Source organism: Vulpes lagopus, chromosome 13 (genome assembly GCF_018345385.1).
Source record: "Vulpes lagopus strain Blue_001 chromosome 13, ASM1834538v1, whole genome shotgun sequence".
Taxonomy (NCBI): Eukaryota; Metazoa; Chordata; class Mammalia; order Carnivora; family Canidae; genus Vulpes; species Vulpes lagopus.
In genome coordinates, this window is record NC_054836.1 from 47,544,215 (window position 1) to 47,569,275 (window position 25,061).

The 25,061-nt window shown below is 44.3% G+C and overlaps 1 protein-coding gene and 1 long non-coding RNA gene across 5 annotated transcripts in view; both read left to right on the plus strand.

The window, feature by feature from the left end:
- Positions 1–2,022, plus strand: part of EEPD1 (endonuclease/exonuclease/phosphatase family domain containing 1) — a 131,563-nt gene extending 129,541 nt beyond the window's left edge. For all 3 annotated transcript variants that reach the window (XM_041727472.1, XM_041727470.1, XM_041727471.1), the window contains exon 8: positions 1,349–2,022. In XM_041727472.1, coding sequence (XP_041583406.1) covers positions 1,349–1,548 — 200 coding nt within the window. In that variant the 3' untranslated portion in view covers positions 1,549–2,022. The remainder of the gene's footprint in view (positions 1–1,348) is intronic.
- A 4,346-nt stretch (positions 2,023–6,368) lies between these two features.
- The window catches only part of LOC121474750, a 37,568-nt gene continuing 18,875 nt past the window's right edge, over positions 6,369–25,061 (plus strand). Inside the window, exon 1 of one of the 2 annotated variants that reach the window (XR_005983506.1) lies at positions 6,369–7,377. This is a non-coding gene — a long non-coding RNA (uncharacterized LOC121474750). The remainder of the gene's footprint in view (positions 7,378–25,061) is intronic. The other variant, XR_005983505.1, reaches the window with a different exon arrangement.

Genomic DNA, 25,061 nt, shown 5'->3' on the forward strand with positions numbered 1-25,061 from the left:
ATCTTCAGGTACAAATTCAGCGTGTCCCGGGCAAAGCTGGTTACGGGCCAACAGATACTGGCCCTGCGATGGGCTGATAGCTTTCTCTAACTTTAAGGACAGTCATTGAGCAAACCTTCCTCAAGCCTCCTCACATCCAGGCCCCGTGGCGTGGCCTGTAGTTTCCTGCCACTGCCCCGAGGAGCAGCCACTGAGGCTGAGCGGACACGTGTCGGAGCCTCGGGGTGGGGTGCGGGACGTGCTCGACACGGGCCCCACGAGGACCGGGCTGCGGTGGGTGGCTAACCTCCGTGCGGCCCCGTGGCCCCTGCCACCCACAAACCAGTAAACCTGCTGAGCGGACTTCAGGGCAGGAAACAGGCAGAAATATGACCGTGACCGTAATGTCTTTTGATGAACGGCAGGGACTGCCGTTCTCAGTCCTTCCTGGTGCTTTGCAAAGTGCCAACGTGTCCTACATATTATACCTCAGTGAGATGTTTACAATTTGTGCAAGTCCCAGTTCTGGGGTTCCCCTGTGGAAGCCTCACGGGCAGCCAGGGCTGAGGTCCTCAGGAGTAGAATTTCCAGTCCAGACTGTGTCACCAGCTGCCTACACCTCTCTGGGTGCTGGTTGCCCATTGCACTGTGTGAGGGAGGAGCTGAAGGATGATGGAAGTGGGTCTCCGGGGGAGTGACAGTCACCAAACTAGGGGAGACATGGTTTGCAGAAAAGCACTGCTGCTCAGAGGCTGGGGCGGCCTGTCCGGGCAGCCAGGAGGGTCCCTGAAGACGATGGGGTTCTCATCACAAGAGAACACGGAGCCAGGGGGAGGTTAGAAATCGTTTCCTCTGTCCCCTTGCTGCTAAGTTATGGAGGGTGATGTGCAGGGAGGAGCAAAAGAACCAAATAGACAGGCTTTTTCCAAAGAGGACGTGCAAGTTGCCGACTCGTACGTGAAAAGACCCCAATGTCGCTGATCATCAGAGTGGGGGGATGCAAATCAAAACCACAATGAGCTATCCCACCTTTGAGAGCTATTTGATGCTGCCTCAGGTTCATTCTTGCGGCTCAGATTAGAAGAAGTATATGGTGAGGAGGAGGCCAGCCATAGGCTGGCGGGTGGGTAAATGAGCGGGAAGCGTAGACGCAGGGGGATTTCGGTGCCTCCAAGGTAGGCTAAGCCCTCGCTTGTCCGCCAAATCGAATTGGCCGAAACCTTTAGCTTGCCCGGCAAGCTGGGTCTCTGAGGGGTGTTGTCAGGGGGCGCTGGCTTGCAGACCTGCCGCAGAAGCTTCCAGCCGCCAGCCTGTGACCCCTCCCAGCCCCGGGCCTGATATCTGGCCCTCTCTTTCCCTGTCACTCCAGGTCACTGGGCTGTCGTGAGAGAAGGCCTCACGAACCCCTGGATTCCAGATAACTGGTCCTGGGGCGGAGTGGCCTCTGAGCACTGCCCCGTGCTAGCTGAGTTTTACACTGAAAAGGATTGGAGCAAGAAGGAAGGCCCTCGAAACGGCAACGGGGTCACCTTAGAGCGAAGCGAAGCCAACATTAAGCACGAGCGATGATGGCACCAGATCTCTTCTCCGCCTCTGAGCCCGGAGCCGGGAGCTCCCCCTTCTAGAACATGCAGGCGGCCCAGCTGCGGTTTGGCCTTCAGCCTGACAGCACTAGCATCTGGGCTTCCACCTGCCTGACGCCTTTGTTTGTGGACGTTTTGGGACCTCTGGAGGGGGAGGGAGGTGCCGGATGGGCAACTGGCAAGCCCGGTGGGGGCTGAGCTGTCCTTGTCCTCTGTGGGTGCCCCTGGATGGCGCGTGCAGAGGACTGAGCTGGGGCTCCCGGGGCGGGAGCAGCCATCCCAGGCCCCAGGCCCTGTCCGGGCCACGCCGGAAGCTCCCGTTGGTGACCACCAGTCCTCGATGCTCTGGCTGCAAATTACATAAAGCTTTTAACTGTGATGGAGCTGAGCACTCTTCTCAAACATTTTGAGTGGTGATTTTTAGTTTTGTTTTGAAAACAATAAACAGAGATGAACCTGACTGGTTGCGGTGAGAGTCCCGGGGGTGGGTTCCCGGCGGTGGGGCCGTGTTTTGTGCCCGTGAGGCTGTGGGCCAGCGAGCCTGCCCCTTTATAGGCTCCCCCCACTTTGCAGAGGTGCCTCGCACACCCCCGTCGACCCCCTGCGATCACTATAAAATCTAGGGCTTTCTCCCTCCCGCCTGTTCTTCGTCTTCTGAGCCCCTTGTTACACTGTCTCGTGCATCGAGCACCTAGTCTGTGCCTGGGACAGTCTGTCTGGACATTCGGCACAGGCTCCCTGGGCTGGACGAGAACTCCAACAGAATGATAGTGTTTCCTCCCTCCCTCCCCACCTACTTCAGTTTTCAATCGGATCCCTGGCCCAGAGCCGCCCTGTGAGGATTCTGAGGAATGTCTGTTAATTGTGGATCTACAAGAAGCAAAGCCTGGGAGTAGTGAGGAAAGAGGGTGTTTTGGGGGGCGGGGGGGGGGGGTGATAAGCACATGGTGATAGGCCAACTAGGCACCCTTCCCTTAGCTGGCATGGTTCTCCCTTAGATCTCCTGTGAGACCAGGATTATAACACCCATTTTACAGCCAAAGAAACTGAGGTTTTAGACAGCTTAACCTCCTACCGGTCACATACGCGGTGAGTAAACAGGTGGGATCCAGGCCCAGCCCGAAGCCCGCGCCCACACGTCCATTCTGTGCTTGCCGGCGCCAGGGCTGAGAAAGTAGCCTCACTGGTGATGAGAGTCCTGAGCCTAGATGATGGGCTACCCAGGCCACCATGGGGCCGAGGGTTTATTCCTCCCCCCACGCTGAGAACCTGCTGTGGGCCGGTACCCAGAAACTGTCGTCACCACGCGCTGTGGACCCCGTAGCTTGGGGCCAGGGCCAGATGCGGTGGAAGCAGCCTGTTTTCCATGAGACCATCTTTTGGACCTCCCGGCTCCAAGAAGCGTCACCGATGATCATGGCCCCAGGAAGGAAGTCTTTGCTGGGCGTTCTGGGGCTGCCTGGGCATCAGCCGGCCGCTCCGAGGGACCCTCTCCAGCGGGAGGGTGAGTAGTGCCTCTCCCTGGGGCTCGGACTGTGCAGCGGAGCACGGAGCCTGTGATCGCTGAGCTTTCACCGAAAGCACTGGAGTTAGAAGGAAAGGGGGGGAAGGGGGGGAAGGGGAGGAAGGGGGGGGCCTCCCAACCCAACTGAGCAGACCTCCTCTGGTGCCTCACCTCCACCAGCGCTCACCAGCCAGCTGCCCCAAATCCTTTTAGCCGGATTGCCTTTTGCACCAAAATGATGGAAAGAAAAGGCCTCTTAAGTGAGAGGAGAGGGGAAGAGAAATCCAATTGCATGACCTTGACGAAGGTCATTCGGTTTGGGCTGGAGGCTGGGAGAGCTCAAAGCAGCAGCCACGCCTCCTCACACAGAGTGGCCCAGCCTGACATTCAAGCCTTGCTCAGAAAACCTGGTTGTGGGGAGGGGGGGGTCCGCAGAGGGAGATATTCTAGCCTCCGCCTTCTTGGTTTTTGCTTTCGGGGCATGGATTTGGCTTGTTTTCTGCTCAGTTTTGCCATCTTTAACTGAGTTTATTTTAAAGGGTGGTTTTAGGTTTATAGGAGACGAGGGCAGAAAGCACAGAGTTCCCATACCCGTCCTAGAGTTCCCCTGTTGACGTTAGCGAGGTGTCGTTGCTCCCACCCGTGAGCTAGCCTGGGCACGTTACCATCCACCAAAGTCCATAGTTCTCAGTTCACTCTCCGCACACTCCGTGGGTTTCAATGAACATGTGAAGACCGATATCCGCTTTGCTCTGCTCTAAAAACCCTCTGTGCTCGCCTACTCATCCCCTCCCAGAGGCTCGCCCGGCAACCACTGGTCTTTCTACGTCTCTGTAGTTTTGCCTCTTCTAGAAGGCCATAGAGTTGGTCAATCTGTAGCCTTTTCAGGTTGACTTCTCTGAGCAACCTGCGTTTAAAGTTTCTGTCTTTTCACAGCCTGACAGCTCATTTCTTGTTATTGCTGAATCACAGTCCACTGGATAGAATTTGTCTGCACCCCCACCCCGCCTTCGAGTCATTTCTAAACCCTACGCTTCTCCAGACTTTCCTCCCACCCCGTCCCCAGCTTCCTCCGCAGATGTGACATTTCCATCCCTTCTTTCCTCCCCATTCTTTTCTTCCTTCTCCTACAGTCCTCCAGGATTGTTCGAGATGGGGCCCAACCGCGGAGCCACTTTGTCGTAAAAGCCAAGAGGAGCCCCCTGATGCGGAGCTGGGTTTCCAGAGGGTGGGTTTGGGCAGGAGAAGTGAAGGATTAAGTGCTAGGGGACCCGAAAGCCCCAGGCACCAAGTGGAAGCCCTGGTGTCCTCCCTGGGTCACTCTATCACAGGGGCACCAAGGGCGAGCAGAGCTCCTCTCCTCCTGCCTCGATGGAACCTTCCTCTCCTGACCATTGTCCCATGAGAGGTCCTGTGATCGGGGAGCTCCCCTCCTCTCTGTGCAGAAGCCGGTCAGCGGGGCCCAGGGCCATCTCTCTGAGCTCTGCTGCACCAGCCCTGCCCTTTTGCTGTCACCAGACTTAGCAGGGGTGACTCAGAGGGCAGCCAGAAGCCCTCCTGTGCCACAAATAATTAGGCCCCAGCTAGGACTCCCTCACTACTATTCGGGAGGACGTCAAGGGAAGCAAAAACAGGAGTGGCCCTCAAGAGAGGGCTGCATTCTTCCAAAGCCAGAGGGATGTCATTTTCTTATTTTCTTCTTTGCCTTTCTTTGGATCTAGTGGTTTGGAGCCCACCCCCATCCCCCCACCCTCTCCCCTGCAGATCCCATCCCACTCGAGTGAGTGAGAACCCAGCCAGGCGGATGTCTCCGCCATCTGTGGAATGGGAGGTAAGTGCACGTCACATGCCGCAGGGTTTGCTTTCCAAGGAGAGGAATTAGTGGCCTCGGTGCCACTCAGTTACCTTGTTTTTAAATAGTCCTTGGCCACGCGCACTGGCTCCTTAACCTTCCTGAGCACTTGACACTTCCAACTGCTCCCTTCCTCAGAAGGGCCCAGAGAGGTCGGTGCTATTGTCTGCATTTCTCTTACAGATGAAGGAACCGAGGCACAGAGAAGGTAAGTGATGGGGGCTCTGGTCTCACCGTGGTGAGGAGTGCACTTGGTCTGGGACACGTCAAGCCGACCTGTCGGGCTGTGGACAATCAGTGGCCCTGACAAAGGCAGGTGGGACTAATGCCAAAGGGACAGGCCGGGGAGCTTTTGCTGTGGCTTCCTGCTTTCTGGAAACCACTCAGGAGGCTGAGGAGCCGAGGGTGACCTAGGCCTTGGCCTTTCCTCGGCAGCACACAGGCCGAGGGAAGCAGGTGGGAGAGAGGCAGGGTGGCCAGGTCCCCTTGCCGCTGCAGGCCAGCGGGCCAGGTGCAGCCCGAGACAGCAGGACGAGCTCTGAAGGCAGCGGGAGCTGTGGTCTGGGGCATCCTGGCTCCTCTGGCTCTCGCCTCCTGGGGTGTCTCCAGCTCCTCCCTTTTTCTCCCATGGGTGCCTGGGTGGCCTGCTTGGGCTTGGTAACCTGGGCGGCTCAGATCCATAAGAGCAGTGAAGGTCAAGGGCCTGTGAAAGAGCATCAGGAAGGAGGGTGCTGCTTTGTGTCTGGAGAGCCCTGTCCTCGGGGGGCAGTGGTTCCTGGGGGCCGGGTAGGAGGGGCCGGGGGAGAGGGCGAAAGCCTCAGAAGCCCTTCCACATCTGCTTGTGTCTTCCTGAGTTTGGACTCAGGCCCCGTGAGGCAGGTTTCACGTGGTGCCTGTGGTCGTGGGGATGCTCCATAGTGTCTGCTGAGCAGGCTGGGCTCCAAGCAGTAGTCAGGGTTGGAGGATGGACTTGCCCCGGCGCCCTGCTGAGTTCCATTATGATCAATTATTTATTTGTTTGTTTATTTTATTGGTGTTTAATTTACCAACATACAGAAAAACACCCAGTGCTCATCCCGTCAAGTGTCCACCTCAGTGCCCGTCACCCATTCCCCTCCAACACCCGCCCTCCTCCCCTTCCACCACCCCTAGTTCGTTTCCCCGAGTTAGGAGTCTTTATGTTCTGTCTCCCTTCCTGATATTTCCCAACATTTCTTTTCCCTTCCTTTATATTCCCTTTCACTATTATTCATATTCCCCAAATGAATGAGAACATACACTGTTTGTCCTTCTCCAATTGACTTATTTGTTTGTTTATTTTAAAGATTTTATTTACACACGAAGGGGGTGGCAGAGTCACAGGCAGAGGCAGAAACAGGCTCCATGCAGGGAGCCCGACGTGGGACTCGATCCTGGGTCCCCAGGATCACGCCCTGGGCTGAAGGCAGGTGCTAACCTGCTGAGCACCTGGGCTGCCCGATAAATTATTTAATTAAATGTTTGGGGGGGCTGCGGGGAGCATCAAGGACTTCGGTTTTGCTGTGGGGAGTGCGATTGGCCTCCCTCATCGTGTGATCTGGGCAGAGCCCGCTTGGCTGCGGAGGAAGGTGTCCGGCCAGTGGGCCCAGGCCCGCTGGCTTCCCGGGGTGGATTCTTCCTTTGGGTTCTGAGATGTGCCGAGATGGCGTTCTTAGAGATTCCAGAGATGGCTTTCTCCGGAAAGAAGGACCAGCAGGACGCCGTCCCCGTTCTGTAAGGAATCCTATGCATTTTCCTGGCTATACAAATCTCCACTCCCCTTCACCGACTCCAAGCTCGAGGCCAGGGAGGAGGCGATGCCAGGATGAGGTCCACTATGCCACAGACTCGCTGGGTGCTGGTGGGCACACTGACAACTGCATTTCCCTGGCCTGCGCTTCGCCTTTTTGCCCTAAAGGGTTATGTCTGCCCCAGCTACCCAACAAAGGGAATTTCTCTCTGGGGTCGTGGGCCTCCCACTTTGGTGCATGGAGTCTCCCAGGAGCTTTCTGGCCAGCAGTTTCCTTAGCCCTAAGCCAGGGAGCCCGACGATGGGACTGCTGATTAGGTCTGGCCTGTGGCCCAGCCGGATTGGTGAAGGTGCCCTGAGGTTCACACTTTGAGAAACCACCCGTGTGTGTGGGGGGAGGAGATGTTTAGGTGCCTAGAAATGTGGCTGAGCCTACGTACATAATCTAAAAATGGAGCAAGAAGAAATATGGTAGTTCACCAGAATCTTCGTGTGGCTTTTCAGGACTCGGTGAGAGATTCCATCAGTGGGGGCAGTACCTGGAAGAGTCCATGGTGGAGGCCAGCAGGAGCTGAGCGAGCGGACAGGCTACTGTGACCGTGTGACGAAGGGTCTGAGCCCTCGGCTGGCGGAGGCCCACAGGGGCTTTTCATCACTTCAGGTACCAAAACACAAGGCCAGGTCTCAAAAGGTAAATCCTCACTATTTGTAAAACTGGTAAACAGCTGGAGCTCTAGGAATTTGTCTAACTTCCCTTCTGAATTTTTCTGAACATCGTTCTTCATCACTCACTTATTCATATTTAAATTACCAGAGGATCGGGACACCTGGGTGGCTCAGAGGTTGAGCGTCTGTCTTCGGCTCAGGGCATGATCCTGGGATCTTGGGATCGAGTCCCGCATCAGGCTCCCTGCAGGGAGCCTGCTTGTGTCTGTGTCTCTGCCTGTGTCTCTGTGTGTGTCTCTCATGAATAAATTTAAAAAAATAGATTACCAGAGAATTTTTTACAGGACCGACCTGGGCCCGCATGCGAGCAGCAGTCAGACCGAGTGGTTTGGGTGCTGGGGGCAGCTAGGCTCAGTGAACATGCGGGAGGATCAGACTCGAGAGCTTCGCAGGCAGCTTCCCAACGGACCCTGCAGGCAAGGGCACCAGTTCCCATCCTCAACATCCAGTGTGTTCACATTCTCAAAGCCTTGGCTTTCCCTGACAAATCTAGTCACTTATCTAAACCCTAAACACCTCAGAAGCTAGCCCACCAGCCTTTGGGGATCCCAGTTTATAGGTATATTTACCTGGGGTATGGGGTCAAGGAGGAGAAGGCCTCTGTGTGTTTTCCAGTGTTTCACTGAAGACAGTCCAGAAGCTTAAAGGGCTTGAGGGATGCCTTGTTACCAGGTGTCTGGGGCATGGGGAAGCCCTGAAGACGCCACAGAGGTGTGGTACGTCAAAGCACAGGGGGGCTGAGGTCAGAAATTGTGAATTCCCTAGCCTGGCCTGTGATCCAGAAACAATGGGGACCTCGGTCTGTGAGCCACTGTTAGCTGATGAGCCGAGAAGTCTCTTTGGTGAGAGGATCTGGTATCTTTCCCCAGTATCTCCTCCCTTATTTCTCTAAAAGGAAAAAGCTCATTTTACCAAGAAGTGTCTGGGTATTTGTGTTAGGAAGCTGTGGTCAGATTTAAAAAGCAGCTGAATTTCCCATTGCTCTCCCCTTCGATAGAGGTTGTGTTTCAGACGCGTTAAGTGTTATCGAAGCTACCTCTCAAGACTGTAAATTGTATTTAACATACTTCAGCATGTGACACGCTTCGTGTATTTGTATATACAGAGTCTGTATATTGGTTTTTAGCCCAACTCAAGGGATTTTTAAGGCAAACTGGTTAGCGAGAGATTTGGACACCAGAGGATGCACCTGACTTTGGAATAGGACTGCAAGAGCCTTCAGGAACTCCTTCCCTTGAGCTCTTGGAAGGGATCTACAAATCTATCCTAGAAGAATTGCGCTGGCTTAAAGTCGGAGTGTAGGTCTGGGTTTAGCTGTGAGCGTTAACTGGCAAGATGGATCATCTAGAGGGCCCCCAGCCTGAAATAAAATAGGGCCCGAAGGAGCCAGAGCAGAAGGGAAAAAGAGCTCGAGGCCCCTCTAGTGGGCAGCGGTGGAGTGGCATCAAGTTCACTCCAGCGCTCAAATAACAGTCAAGAAAGTTAGGTCTGCCTAGATCCGGGAAGGCCCATTTACCTGTCAGATCCAAGATACTTAATTCCCTGGGAGAAACACAGTGATTAATCAGGGAAGCACCGTAACTATGATAGAGGTTATTTTTAAAGGGCAAAAGAAACAAATGTGGCTTATCTAAATTTCAGATTTAGATCCTGTGATAATCATGTATTTGCTGCTCTTAAGACCTTTGATACAAATGGTGTTTGGGATTTTTTTCAGGTTTATCTATTTCCCCATATGGGAAAAAATAATCTCCAGCGTTCTACAATGTCATGAAATTATCACTCACTGAAATTTCGCCTTTTTTTTTTTAAAGATTTCATTTATTTATTCATGAGAGACACACACACTCACACACACACAGAGAGAGAGAGAGACAGGCAGAGGGAGAAGCAGGCTCCATGTAGGGAGCCTGATGTGGGACTTGATTCCAGGACCCTGAGATCATGACCTGGGCCAAAGGCAGGCACCCAACTGCTGAGCCATCCAGGCATCCCTCACCTATTTTTTTTTTTTTAAAGAATAAACCCTCACAACTTTAAAGAGTTCATACTTTAGAATAATCTGATATCTATTAAACAGAAAAATCAAAATACAAAAAAAATACGTATGGTGATCTATTGGTGCTAAAAATAGAGCAGAGTGGTTTTTTTGCATATTTGATTATGCATAAAATATCTCTGGGTCACAGCACACATACAAATGGTGAAGTTGGTTTTCTTGTTTTACCAAGTTTTATTTGACATATGAATTTTTTTAAAAGATTTTATTTATTCATGAGAGACACAGAGAGAGAGGCAGAGACACAGGCAGAGGGAGAAGCAGGCTCCATGCAGGGAGCCTGATGCGGGACTCCATCCCGGGACTCCAGGATCACACCCCGGGCCGAAGGCGGACATTCAATCGCTGAGCCACCCAGGTGCCCCGAGATATGACTCATATATGACATTAAGGTGTACGACGTGATGACTTGATACGTTTATATATTATGAAATGATTGCCGCAGTAGACTTAGTTAACACCTCTAGCGCCACATAATTACCGTTTCTTTTCTGTGGTGAGAGCATCGAAGCTCTACCCTCTTAGCACCGTCCAAGTACGTAATAGAGTATTGAGAACTATAATCACTCTGCTGTACCTTAGATCCTTCAGAACTAATTGGAAGTTTGTATCCTTTAACCAACATCTCCCCAGCTCCATCCCCCAGTAACCATTATTTTATACTCTGTTTCCATGAATTTACCTTTTTTAGATTTCACATATAAGTGATAATCATACAGTATTCGTCCTTCTCTGATAGATTTCATCTAGCATGACGCCTCCAAGGCCCATCCACGTTGTTGCAAATGGCAGGATTTTCTTCTTTCTGGTGCCTGATTGATATTCCTGTGTGTGTGACAGCCATTCATCTTCTGACAGACATTTAGGTTATTTCCATATCTTGGCTATTGGGAATGACGCTGCAGCCAAGATATGGAAATAACCTAAATGGTATGCAACTGAATTGAATTTAAATTAACTAATTGAATTTAAATTAAAAAAAATACCCTATTTTTATTTCCTTTGATTATATACCCAGAAGTGGGATTTCTGGATCATATACGGTAATTCTATTTTTAATTTTTGAGAGTTTCCTCAAAAAACTCCCTACTTATTTTCCATACTTGTACTGATTTACATTCTCACTGATAGTATAAAGGGCCCTTTTCTCCTTATCTTTGCCAATACCTGTTATCTCTTGTCTTTTTGGTAGTAGCCACTCTAATAGGTACCAGGTGATATCTCCTTGTGGTTTTGATTTGCATTTCCCTAATGATTAGGGATGCTGAGGTCTTTTCACATAATGTTGGCAATTTTGTCTTCTTTGGAAAAAATATCTAGTTCTTTTGCTCATTTTTAAATCAGATTGTTTTTTTGCTTGTTTTTGTTTTTGTTTTTGTTTGCTATTGAGTTGTGTGAGCTCCTTGTATATTTTGGATATTAACTCCCTATCAGATATATATGATTTGCAAATACTTTCTCCCATTCCATAAGTTGTCTTTTCATTCTGTTGTTTCTTTTGCTGTGCAGAAGCTTTTTGGTTTGATGTAACCCCACTTATTTATTTTTGCTCTTGTTGCTTCTACTTTTGGTGTCATATCCAAAATATATATATATATATATATATATATATATATAACCAAGACCAATGTCAAGGAGCTTTTCTTTTAGGATTTTTATGGTTTCGAGTCTTGTGGTTAAGTGTTTAATTTATTTTGAGCTAATTTTTGTGAGCGATCTAAGACATCCAATTTCATTCATCTGCATGATCTGGCTTTCCCCAACACTAATTATTGAGTAGACTATCCTTTTCCCATTGAGTGTTCTGGGCTCTCCATTCTGTTCTATTGGCCTGTGTGTCTATTTTTATGCCCATATCATACTGTTTTGATTACTGTCATTTTATAGTATAGTTCGAAATCAGGAAGCACGATACCTCTGGCTTTTAGTTCTTTATCAGGATTGCTTTGGGTCTTCAGGACCTTTTGTTCTGTATGAATTCTAGGATTTTTTTTTTTCTGGTTTTGTGGGAAAAAAATTCACTGGGTCCTGGGCTTTTCACACCGAATTTTGATAGAGATTGCATTGAATCTATAGATGGCTTTGGATAGTATGGACAATTTAACAATATACATTCTTCTGATCTATATACATGAATTATCTTTCCATTTATTTGCATCTACTTCAATTTCTTTACTTCTATTAACCTTGGGCTTAGTCTGTTTTTCTACTTTCTTGAGGTGTAAAGTTGGGTTGTTCCGGATTTTATTAAAATCAGTGCTAGCATTTATCATTATACACATCTCTCTTAGAACTGCTTTTGCTGGATCCCATAAGTTTTGGTATGTTGTATTCCCATTTTCATTTGTTTCAAATATATTTTTAAAATTTCCCTTTGATTTGTTCTTTGGCCCATTGGTTGGTCAGGAGCATGTTGTTTAATTTCTACATATTTGTGAATTTTCTAGTTTTATAGGAGGAATCCCATTGATAATTTCTAGTTTCATACCATTTTGGTCAGAAAAGATACTTAGTATGATTTCAATCTTAACTTTGCTAAGACTTGTTTTGTGTGCACTTGAGAATAATGTGTATTCTGTTGTTGGATGGGGTGTTCTGTGTGTGTGTGTGTGTGTGTGTGTGTGTGTGTATTAGGCCATTTCTGCCTGAAGTGTAGTTTAAGTCCATCGTTTCCATATTGATTTTCTGTCGGGATGATCTATCCATTGTTGAAAGTGGAATATTGAGGGATCCCTGGGTGGCGCAGCGGTTTGGCGCCTGCCTTTGGCCCAGGGCGCGATCCTGGAGACCTGGGATCGAATCCCACGTCAGGCTCCCGGTGCATGGAGCCTGCTTCTCCTTCCGCCTGTGTCAATGCCTCTCTCTCTCTCTCTCTCTGTGGCTATCATGAAAAAAAAAAAAAAAAAAAAAAAAAGAAAGTGGAATATTGAAAGTCTCCTGTTACTGTATTGCTGTCTATTTCTTTATTCGTGTGTATTTGTCTAATATGTTTAGGTGCTTTAATGTTGGGTACTTCTACAACTGTAATATCCTTTTGAATTGATCCCTTTATAATTACATGATGATCTTCTTTGTCTTGTTTACCATTTTGAGCTTAAAGTCTATTTTGTCTGATATTTGTTACCCTTGCTCTCTTTTGGTTTATACTTACTTGCATGGGATATCTTTTTCCCTACCTTCACTTTAGGCCTATGTCTGTGAAGTGAATCTGTTATAGGCAGCATGTAGTTGGATCTTGTTTTTTAAGTCTGTCCTGCCGTCTGTGCCTTTTGTTTGGTATGATTATTGGTAGGTAAGGATTTATTAATACCATCTTAATGTTTTCTAGCTGTTTTGTATTTTCCTTATTTCTTATTTCCTCTCTTCTTTCATTTGTAAATTGGTTTTCCATAGTGATATGCATTGATTCATTTCTCTATCTTTTGTAAATCTTTGTAGGCTTTTGCTTTGTGGTTAACGTAAAATTTACATAAAACTTAGCTATAACAGTCCATTTATGTTGATAGCAACTTCAACTGCATCCAAAAACTCTATCCTTTTACTCCTCCCACTTTTGCATTTTTGATGTCATAATTTATCTGTTTATATCGTGTATTCATTAACGAGCTATTGTAGTTACTTTTAATACTCTTGTCCTTTAACTAGTCTTACATGATTGATACACAACCATATTACAACAGTATTCTGAATTTGACTAAATACTTTTACTAGTGTGTTACTAATTACTTTTATTTCAACTCAAATTCCTTTCAACATTTACAGACTTTTAAAATTATTTTTTTATGTCTTCAAGTAGACTATAATTTTAATTGGTTAAGCAAGACTGACACAAAAACAACTGCAGAGCAAAGTGCCAGGGACACTGGCACTGCCTTGCATTACAAGGCAATAAAAGCATTCTAGAGAAGGAGATGTCAGGTTGGTATAATTAGAAGATGTAGAGTGGTAAACGCACAGTAGGAAAGGGCTGAGCCATCATAAGGATGGATGGAAATCTGATTTAGAAGGGAACAAATGCAGAAAAATGAAATACAAAATGCTGCTGTTTAAAATTCATCTACATTTATGTGATTCTATAGGATTCCAGTGATTTGAAGGTAGACTTTAAAGCATCCTGTGGAAATCACGGAATCCACCTTTCATGGTGTAAACGCATGACAGACTCAATCTGTTCCTAAGGTGGAACTAGACTGGCAACATGGAACAGCTACCCAGTAATAATATAAGTTGATATCAACACTGCTATTGGAATTTTACTGAGTCATACTTTTCAAAATCAGTTTCTTGAATCCACCAGACTAAGTTCCTTATGACAGAACTTGATCCCTACATTACATAATTGTACCAAGTAAGATACACGGTATAAGCAGAGTCACCGAGTCCCAGTGGGTTCAAATGAAATATCTCAATTCGATGTCTAGGTAAGTTTTCTTGAAGCACAGTTTTTATTTTCTCATTCCTTAGTTCAAAAAACAAGGGATGCCTCCTAAATCTAAGATAAGCTTGCTGAACTTGCTGACCTTCAAAAGTCCTTCCACACTCCTAGTCCCTTTTTAAAAATTTAATTCCAGTCGTATATTAGTTTCAGGGGCACAATATACTGATTGAACAGTTCTATATATTACTCAGACGTCATTGTGATAAGTGTACTCGTAATACCCTTCATATTTCACTCATCTCCCCTTCCCTACTCTCCTCTGGTAACCATCAGCTTGTTCCCCATATTTAAATGTGATTTTTTTGGTTTGTCTTTTTTCTCTTTGTTTTCTTAAATTCCACATGTGTGAAGCCATATGGTACTTGTCTTTTCCTGACCCATTTCATTTAGCGTTCAGCAAGTTCTAGATCCATCCATGTTGTTGCAAATGGCAAGATTTCATTCTTTATTATGACTGAGTAATATTCCTTGTATATGTTTACCACATCTGCTTTATCCATTCACCTATCACTGGACCCGTGGGTTGCTCCCATATGTGGCTATTGATAGTATACGTTTATTGCCATTTTGTTACTTGTTTTATGATTGTTTTTGTAGTTCTTTCTTCCTTTCTTCTCTTGCCCTCTTCTCTCAGTTTGCTGGCTTTCTTAGTGATATACTTGGCATCTTTTCTCTGTATTGTTTGCATATCTGTTTTTCATTTGTGGTTAACATTAGGTTTATATATGACATGTACACAGCAGTCTATTTTGAGTTGATGGTCACTGAAGTTAGAATCCATTCTGAAAGCATTACATTTTTATTCCTCCCCCTCCCATACATTTTGGTATATGGTGTCATACTTTACATTTTTATTTTGTGAATCTCTTGACTGATCTTTACGAATATACTTGTATATTTTTACTGCTTTTGTGCTTCCTGCTTTTCTTACCCCTGCTTATGGTCTTTCTTTTCACTTGAAGTATCACTGTTAACATTTCTTGTAAGGTTGGTTTTATGGTCATGAAACCCTTTAACTTGTGTTTGGGAGACTTGCTCCATTCTGAATGATAGCCTTGCTGGATAGAGTATCTTAGTTGCAGGTTTTCTTTTATCAATTTGAATATATCATACCACTTCTTGCCTACAAAGTTGCTGCTGAAAATCAGCTGATAACCTTATGGGGTTTCTTGTGTGTATCTTGCTTTTAAAATTCTCTCTTGATCTCTGCTTTTTGCCATTTTAATTACTATGCATCTTTCTGTGGACCTCCTTGGACTGGAGGCTTTCTGTGCCTTCTGGATCTGGATTTCTGTTTCCTTCTCCAGATTTCTGAAGTTTTCAGCTATTATTTCTTCAAATAAATTTTCTGCACCCTATCTCCCTTTTTCTTCTGGGATCCCTATAATAAGAATATTAAAGACATGATGGTTACACTGGGTTCCTTTCATCTGTTTTCATTTTTTTACTTTTTCTCTCTCCTGTTTAGCCTTACTCTGTCCTTCATGTTGCTGATCTGTTCTACTTCCTCTAGTCTACCATTTATTCCCTCTAGTGTATTTCTAATATCAGTTATTGAGTTCATCTTTGATTGGTTGTGTTTTCTATCCCTTTGCTAAGGGTCTCACTGAGATCATCCACTTGTTCTCAAGATCACTGAGTATTTTTGTGACCACTAATTTAAGTGATCTCCATTTTGTTTAGCTATCTTACTGTGATTTTTGTCCTGTTCTTTTATTTAGGAGATACTGTCTCCTCATTTTGTCAATTCTCTGTTAGGAAAGTCAATATGTCTCCTGCCCTTGAGAGTAGTGGCCTTATGAAGAAGAGATCCTATAGTTCCCTGCAGTGCAAACGTCCCTGTTTACCAGAACCTGGTGCTTAAGGGGTGTCTCCTGTTTGTGTTGTGTGTGCCCTACTGTTGGGGCTGAGGCACATTTGCCTTCAGTCTAGTCATCTGCAATAGCTCTATTTCCCTGGTTGTGGGCAGGGTTTTGTCCCTGTGTTGTTAGTGGGCTAATGTGGGGACACCTTGGGCTTGACCTGGGTGAGACCAGGTGTTTGCCAGAGCTGTGGTAGCATTAAACTGCGATGTGCTTTACCTGTGTTGTCTCCTGAGCAGCTTCTGTTGGTGGGCAGGGCCTGGAGTCAGATCAGTTATCTACCCCTACCCATAGCTGGGTTTGTAGTGTGACTGGTATATGTGATTATCTTCCCCTCTCCCCAGGGCAGGAGTCACTTTTGGTGGTGCTGGCCACTGTTGGGGTTGCTCACACCCTGCCAGACTTTTGACAATACTTTGGATGGTCACCTGCCAAAAGCATGTTGGAGGGGGCAGGTCTGCGGGAGAGTACAGGGGTGGGTCATGCAGTGCCAGGACTAGTCCACTGTGAGGTGTGCTATTAGTAAGCTAGGTGAGAGTGTTCATGCTACACTGGTTTCCATTAAGTGTCTGTGTATCTAGGCTGGGATGCAGTGGTGAGAGAAATGGTACCTACAAACTCTTTGGTTCTTGAAGAAGTCTCCAAAAGATCCCTGCCCCTCCAGCACACACTCTGAGATTAGGAAATAAATCTCCTTCCTGTGTACCCAAGGCACTTTTCAAACTGCTGCTTCTATGCTGTATCTCCACAGGGCTGTTTGTTGTGCTATCTCTTTAAGGGTGAGGACTCAGTTTCCTATTGCCCTCCAAGCACACTGATTTTTTAAAATTCCAATGTTAAGTCTCACTGATTATAAAAACAAAGTCAGGCTCCTTTGGTTTTCAAAACTGTTACTGGGATTCCTTTTTCTCCACATCCTCACATTGTTTATGTTTTCGACTGATAATGATAATATCTCATTGTACTTTTGATTTGTATTTCCCTGATAATGAGTGATGTTGAGCATATGTCTGTTGGCCGTCTGTATGTCTTCTTTGGAGAAATGTCTGTTCATGTCTTCCACCCATTTTATTTGGATTATTTGTTTTTTAGATATTGAGTTGTGTTGGTTCTTTATATATTTTTGGATACTAATCCTCTATTGGATGTGATTTGCAAATATCTTCTCCAATTCATTAGGTTGCCTTTGAGTTTTGTTGTTTCGTTCACTGTACAGATACACTTTATTCTGATATAGTTCCAATAATTTATTTTTGCTTTTATTTCTCTTATCTCATGAGACCTATCTAGGAAGATGTTGCTATGACTGATGTCAGAGATTACTGCCTATGCTCTCTTCAAGGGTTTTTATGGTTGCAGGTTTTACATTTAGGTCTTTAATCCATTTTCAGTTTATCTTTGCGTATGGTGACAGAAAGTGGTCCAGTTTTTCATTCTTTTGCATGTGGCTATCCAGTTTTCCCAACATCATTTATCTTTTTCCCATTGTATATTCTTGCTCTCTGTCGAATATTAACTGGCCATGTAATTGTGGGGTTCTTTCTGGGCTTTCTGTTACATTAATCTATGTGCCTATTTCTATGCCAGAACCATAGTGGCTTTCTGTTGCTGCTGCTGTTGTAAAGTTTTTATTTTTATTTTTTTAGTAATCTCTACACCCAGTGTTGGGCTCAAACTCATGACTCTGTGATCAAGAGTCACATGCTCTTCCAACTGAGCCAGCAAGGTGCCCCACCAGTGTTTTAATTACTGCCACTTTGTAATATAACTTGAAATCTGGAATTGTGATACCTCTGGTTTTTTTCTTTTTTCAAGGTTGCTTCGGCTATTCAAAGTCTTTTGTGGTTTTATACCAATTTTAGGATTATTTATTCTAGTTTGGTGAAAAAATGCTATTGGTATTTTGATACAAATTGCATTAAATCTGTAGGTTGCTTTGGATAGTATAGACATTTTAATTAACAATGTTTCTTCTTCCCAAAAAACAATGTTTCTTCTTCCAATCCAAGAGCATGGAAGTCTTTCCATTTCTTTGTGTCATGTTTAATTTCTTTATTCTGTGTTTTGTAGTTTTAAGAGTACAGGTCTTTCATCTCTTTAAGTTTATTCCTATTTTATTGTTTTTGGTGCTATTGTAAGTGGGATTCTTTTTCTTAATTTCACTTTTTTAAAAAAGATTTATTTATTTATTTATTTATTTATTGAGAGAGGCATAGACACAGGCAGAAGGAGAAGTAGGCTCCATGCAGGGAGCCTGACGTGGGACTCGATCCAGGGTCTCCGGGATCACGCCCCGGGCTGCAGACGGCGCTAAACCGCTGTGCCACTGGGGCTGCCCTAATTTCACTTTCTGCTGTTTCATAAGTGTATAAGAATGCAACGGATTTCTATGCAGTGATTTTGTGTCCTTTGACTTTACTGAATTCATTTATCATTCTAGTAGTATTTTGGTGGACTCATAAGGGTTTTCTATATACATTATCATATCATTTGCCAGTAGTGAAGTTGTACTTCTTCCTTACCAATTTGGATGTCTTTTATTTCTTTTTCTTGTCTGATTGCTGTGACTAGGACTTCCAGTATACTCTGTTGAATAAAAGTGGTGAGTATACATCCTTGTCTTGTTCCTGATCTTAGGGGAAAAGCTGTCAGTTTTTTCCACTGAGGATGATATTAGCTGTGGATTTTTCAGAGAAGGCCTTTATAATGTTGCAATGTGTTTCCTCTGGGCGTACTTTGTTGAGGAGTTTTATCATGAATGGATGTTGTACTTTGTCAAATGCTTTTTCTGCATCTATCAAAATGATCATATGATTTTTATTCTTATTGACATATCACATTGATTGTTTTGGGAATAATGAACTTCCCTTGCATCCTGGGAATAAATCCAACTTGATAGTGTGTATGATTTTTTAAATGTATTATTGGATTTTGTTGAGGGTTTTTGCATCTATACTCATGAGAGATATTAGCCTGTAGTTCTTTTTGTGGTGTATCTGATTTTGGTATCACCCTCATAGAATGAATTTTGAAGTTTTCCTTCCTTTTGTATTTGTTGGAATAGTTTGAGAAAAATGGTTCTCTAAATGTTTAGAAGAATTTGGTCCTGAACTTTGCTTTTGGGGGGAATTTTTAAATTACTGATTGAATTTCATTGTTGGTACTTGGTCCATTCAAACATCCTTTCTTCTAAGTTGTCCAATTTGTTGGCATAGAGGTTTTTCATAATATCCTCTTACAATTATCTGTATTTCTGTGATGTTGGTTGTTATTTCTCATCTTGCATTAGTAATTTTATTTGGGTCCTCTTTCTTTTTCAATAGTCTTGCTATAGGTTTATCAATTTTGATGATCTTTTCAAAGAACTAGCTCCTGGTTTCATCAATATGTTGTTTCTTAAGTTTCTGTATCACTTATTTCGTTCTGATCTTTATTATTTCCTTCCTTTTGCTGGGTATGGGTTTTGTTTCTTCTAACTCCTGCAGGTGTAAGGTTAGGTTGAGATTTTTCTTCCTTTTGAGGTAAGCCTGTATTTCTATGAACTTCCCTCTTAGAAGCAATTTTGCTGCATCCCAAACATTTTGGACTGTTGTGTTTTCATTTTCATGTAATTTTTTATTTCTTCTTTGATCACTTGGTTGACCCATTCATTCGTCAATAGGATATTACATAAGTTCCATGTATTTGTGCTCTTTCCCAATTTTTTCTTCTGGCTGATTTCTAGTTTCATACCATGATGTTCAGAAAAGATATAAATGGTATGACTTTAATCTTTTTGAGTTTGCTGAAGCTTATTTTATGGCCTAATACGTGATCTATTCTGGAGAATGCACTTGAAAAGGAAGTGTATCCTGCTGTTTTAGAATGGAATGTTCTGAATGTGTCTGTTAAATTCATCTGGTCCCCTGTGTCATTCAAAGCCACTGTTTCCTTGTTGATTTTCTACTTGGATGATCTGTTCATTGATGTAAATGAGGTGTTAAAAATCTCCTATTTTTGCATTATTTCTTTTATGTCTGTTTTTAAACTGTTTTATGTATTTAGGTGCTCTCATGTTGGGTGTATAAATATTTACAGTTGTTATAGCCTCTTGTTGGATTGGCCCCTTTATCATTATATAGTGTCCTTGTCTCTTGTTACAGTCTTTGGTTAAGGTCTATTTTGTCCCATGTAAGTATTGCTGCCCCAGTTTTCTTTTGCCATCCATGTGCATGACAAATGTTTCTCCATTCCGTTACTTTCAATCTGCAGGTGTCTTTAGGTCAAATGAGTGTCTGGTAGGCAGCATAGAGATGGGTCTTTTTTTTTTTTTTTTATCCATTCTGTAACCTTACATTTGATTGGAGCATTTAGTCCATTTATATTCAAAGTAATTATTGATAGGCATTTATTGCTGTTTGTGGTAGGTTCTATAATTTTTCTCTGATCTATTCTTGCTCTCTTTCATACTTTGTTGGCTTTCTTTAGTGGTATACTTGGATTCCATTCTCTTTATTCTTTGCATATCTATTACTACTTTTTAAACTTCTGGTTACCATTGTGTTTGTGTATAAGACCTTCTGCATATAGCAGTCTATATGAAGTTGATGGTAGCTGAGTTTAAAACCCATTAAACTTCTCCCTCATCCCCTCCCCCTATTTTAAATATATGGTGTCATATTTTACATCTTTTTCTTTTGAGGATCCCTGGCTATTTTTTTTTTCAGAAATATTTATTTTTGCTACTTTTGTGTTTTTTACTTTTCATACCCTAACTTATGGTCTTCCTTTCCACTCAAAAAGTCCCCATTAATATTTTTTGTAGGGCTGGTTTAATGGTCATGAACTCCTTTAGTTTTTGCTTATCTGAGAAACTAGCTCTTTGTATTCTGAATGATAACCTTGCTGGATAAAGTATTCTTGACTGCAGATTTTTGTTCCCATTCAGCACTTTGAATAGATCATGCCACTCCCCTCTGGCCTGCAAAGTTCCTGCTGAAAAATCAGCTGATAGTCTTATCAGGGCTCCCGTGTATGTAACGGTCTTTTCCCCTTATTGCTTTTAAAATTTTTATCACCACTTTTTGCCATTTTAATTCCTGTTTTGGTGTGGACCTCCTTGGGTTGAATTTTTGGGGAAATCTCTTGCCTTCTGGATCTGGTTATTTATTTCCTTCCCCAGATTGGGAGTGTTTTCTGGTCCCTTATCTCTTTCTTCTTCTGAAATGCCTATAATGTGATTTTTTTTTTAATTTTTTATTTATTTATGATAGTCACAGAGAGAGAGAGAGGCAGAGACACAGGCGGAGGGAGAAGCAGGCTCCATGCACCGGGAGCCTGATGTGGGATTCGATCCCGGGTCTCCAGGATCGCGCCCTGGGCCAAAGGCAGGCGCCAAACCACTGCGCCACCCAGGGATCCCTATAATGTGATTTTTATAGTTGATGGAGTCACAGTTCCCTAAGACTAATTCTGTTTGCATAATTTTCTTTCCTCTCCTCTTTTCTTTCCTCTCATTTGCTCAGCTTGGTTACTTTCCATTACACCCTCTTCCAGGTCATTAATTCATTCCTCTGCTTCATCTAGTTTAATATCATTTACTGTGTTCTTGATTTCTGATTGGTTCTTTTTTATCTCTGTGTTAAGGGCCCCACTGATTCCCTCCATTCTTTTCTCCAGTCCACTGTTTTTATGATCATTAAGTTCTGTCTTTTGCTTTGGTCTCTTGCTGTGGTTTGGTTCTGTTCTTCCATTTGGGAGATGTTTCTCGGTCTCCCCATTTTGTCTATGAGTTAGGAGAGTCAGCTACTTCTCTCTTGCTTTTAGTGATAATAGCCTTATTAAGAAGAGGTCCTATAGTGCCCTGCAGTGCAATGTCCCATTCCCCAGGGTGTGGTGCTTGAGGGAATATCTCCCATGTGTGTTGCATGTACTCTGCTGTTTGAGTCTTAGCTTCTTTTTCCTTCAGTCCAGTTGTCTACAGAGGCTATCTTTGCCTATTGTAAGCAGTAGTTGGTCACCAGCAGGGATGGGGCATATTTTAACATTTAACATTTTAATGCTGTGTTCTGCTTGTAAAATGAGACCTGGCTGCACCACTACCGGGGCTGAGGTTCCACAAGACATGCAGGTCTGGAGATGTAGTGTTGGCAGAGTTTGTGCAGGTCTTCTGGGGGACCCACAGTGCAGGGAATCAGACAAGCTACAGTAGGAAGGACAGATCTGCTGAAGCAGGGGTAGTGAGGCTCGGTGCAAGCAAATTAGCTAATGAGTGTCAGCAGTACACTGGTTCCTGCAGGTGCCCATTGTTTATGCTGGGAGGTGGAGGAGGGAAATGGAACTTGCCAGCTCCTTTGTCCCTGGAGGAATCTGTGATTCCTATCTGTCCAGCCATGCTCTGAAATGAGCAAATTTTCTTCTGTCTGCCCCCAGCATTTGTCTAGCTGTTGTTGAGCTAAGGGCAGGGACTCAACTTCCTGATGCCCCCAGGGCTCTCCCGGAGCTGAGCCCAAAGATTTTTTAAATTCCAGGCTTTAAGTCACTGGTTTTAAGAACTCCTAAAATTTGGCACCTCTCACTTTCAAAGGCATATATTATGGAGATTCATTCTCATTTGTGGGCTCCCCAAAGTGAAAGTCTGTTTTCTGCCCTTCTCCATGTCACTAGCTCCTTGTCCACAGTGGATGGTCATGGTCTGTTTGGCTCCCAGACTACCTTGTTGCCCTTCTTCTTTGATGTGGTCCCTTTCCAGTCTTTGGTTACAGTTTGTTCTGCCAGTTTTGGGGTGATTTTTCTGGGTTAGTCACACTGATATGAATGAATGCATGCTAGTTGTATCCATAGGGCAAGGTGAGCTTCGGGTCCCTCCTATTCAGCCATCTTCTCAGCTGACCCTCAGCAGTTGTTTGTTTTTTTTCCTTTCAGCACTTTGAATATATCATCCCATTCTCTCCTGGCCTGTAAGGTTTGTGCTGAGAAATCTGACAACAGCGTGGGGTTCCCTTTTAAGTTATAAGCTTCTTTGCTCTCACTGCTTTTAAGATTCTTTGATTTTTGGTCGTTTTATTATAATGTGTCTTGAGGAAGGTTTCTGAGAATGTTTGGTAACCTATGAATTCATGAACATGGATATCCAAATTTCTTCTCAGATTTGGGAAGTTTTAAGACATTTTTTAGCCTTATTTTTTAAAGTAATTTTTTTGCTTTCTCCCTCTTCTCTCCTTCTGCAAGTCCAGTAATTTGCAAATTGTTTCTTTTGATGGTATCCTATAGATCATGTAGATTTTCATCACTTTCACTTTTTTTTCTTTGTTCTCCCCTGATCCCCTGACTGGATAATTCCAAGATTCCCATCTTCTTAGATTCATTTTTTTTTTTAAACTTGATCCTTTGGTGTTGGTGTACTGTATTTTTCATTTCATTCACTATATTTTTCTACTCCAGAGTATGCTTTGTCCTTTTTTATGATTTCCATCTGTTAAACTTTTTGTTCATGTATTGTTTTCCTGATTTCACTTAATTTTCTGTGTATTCTTGTACTTCACTGAGTTTCCTTAAAACAGGTATTTTGAATTTCTTGTCAGATAAACAGATCTCCATGTCTTTGGGTTTGGTTACTGGAAGATTATCATAATCTTTTGGTGGTGTCCTGTTTCCTTGAGTTCTCATGTTCCTTAGAGTTTTGCATTATTTTTTGTATTTGAAGTAGTTACCTCCTAGCCTTTACTATTTTCAAGAAATACCTTTGGGAGTGTGTGGGTGGCTCAGTCAGTGAAGTGTCTGACTCTTAATTTCAGCTCAGGTCATGATCTCAGGGATTAAGCCCCACGTGGGCTCCGTGCTTAGCAGGGAGTCTGCTTATGGATCTCTCTGCCTCACCACCCCACTCATGAGCGCTCTCTAAAAAAAAATAAATGAAAATCTTAAATACCTTTGGTCAGTTCTGGTAAAGAATTTGTGACTCTCAGACTATCTATGGATATGCCTCCTCCATGCTTCTTTTGTGGCAAAATTCTTTTATATGCCTTCTCAATTTTGCAATGGACAAAGCTCAGTGCTGACAGTCTTCCTTTTGCTTTCCCAAGGGCAGGGCTAAAACTCAAGTTAGTGACCTCTCTGGCCCATGAATTTGGGCTGGCTTTTCACACATGCTCACTAGCATCTGCCAAAGCATGCTGTCAATGCTGTTGGGAGTACACACAGAGAGCCAGCCACAGGGTATGTGTGTGTGAGATGCATGAAGCACTGGGGGGCTGTCATGGGCTAATCAGGGAGATCCATGGGTAAGGCATCCTTAGCTCAGAGCCAGCTTCGTAATGGAGGCTGTAAAGCAGTTAGTGGATTCTGTGTCTGTGACCTCCAAAAGTCCTGTTACTCTCCAAGTTTATTCCCACCACCTAGTCATATGGATCATGATTCAGTACTCTGGATGGGACCAGAGTGAAAAGGGCCTGTTAGGTAGTATCCTGCACAGCTAGGGAAGCTGGACACTCACTCACTTGCTTTCTCCCTTCCATAGGAGAAATTATAGGCTGAGACCTCTCTTGGCTCTGAGTTGTCCCAACTTGGGGGACGAGTGAAGCTAAACTATTCCTCTTCAATGCATCTAAACATATTTTTTGGCTTCAATGGTATATTGAAACTTTTCTGTTGGAAACTTGGGACTTATAATAAAAAGACTGTCTTGTCCATGGGTGACTGCCTAAGATTTAGTGTTTTCTAGAGGTTTGCAGACCACTACTGAGAGGGGTTGAAGCTTTTTCATATGCTACTGCTGGGTCCAAGCCAGGACCTATATCTGTTTACTACCCAATGCATGGGTGGGCAAAATTCTTTCTGGTTTGCTTGGTATGTGCTGCTGGATCCCAAAGCTCCCACAAAAGCATTTTTGTTCATGGACGGATGCCAAATTATTATTGGGAGGTTGGGGAAGGGGCACAGATAAGGGACATCTTATTCACCCATGTTGTTATCAATTTTGAAGCTGGTTGTTTATAATAAGGATAACTGGATGGCTGGGAAGAAGTACAATGCTCAGTCGTCTCTTCTCAGTGGTCAAACTTCTGTTCTCTTTGCTTTGTCCTCTTTCACTAGGTGCAATTTCTTTAGAGGTTCAAGACAGGTCGGGTTTCTCCTAAGGGTCGTAGGGAAGGGTCTGTTCCAGGCATTTCTCTTTTCCTTGAGATGGCCATCCTCCTTCTTCCACTCCATATGGTCCTCCTGTGTTCTCAAAATTCTATGTCTTCTTAAAGCTCTTATAGAGCTAGCTGACAAACATTGGTATTTCACATCCTGACAACAGTCTCAAGACA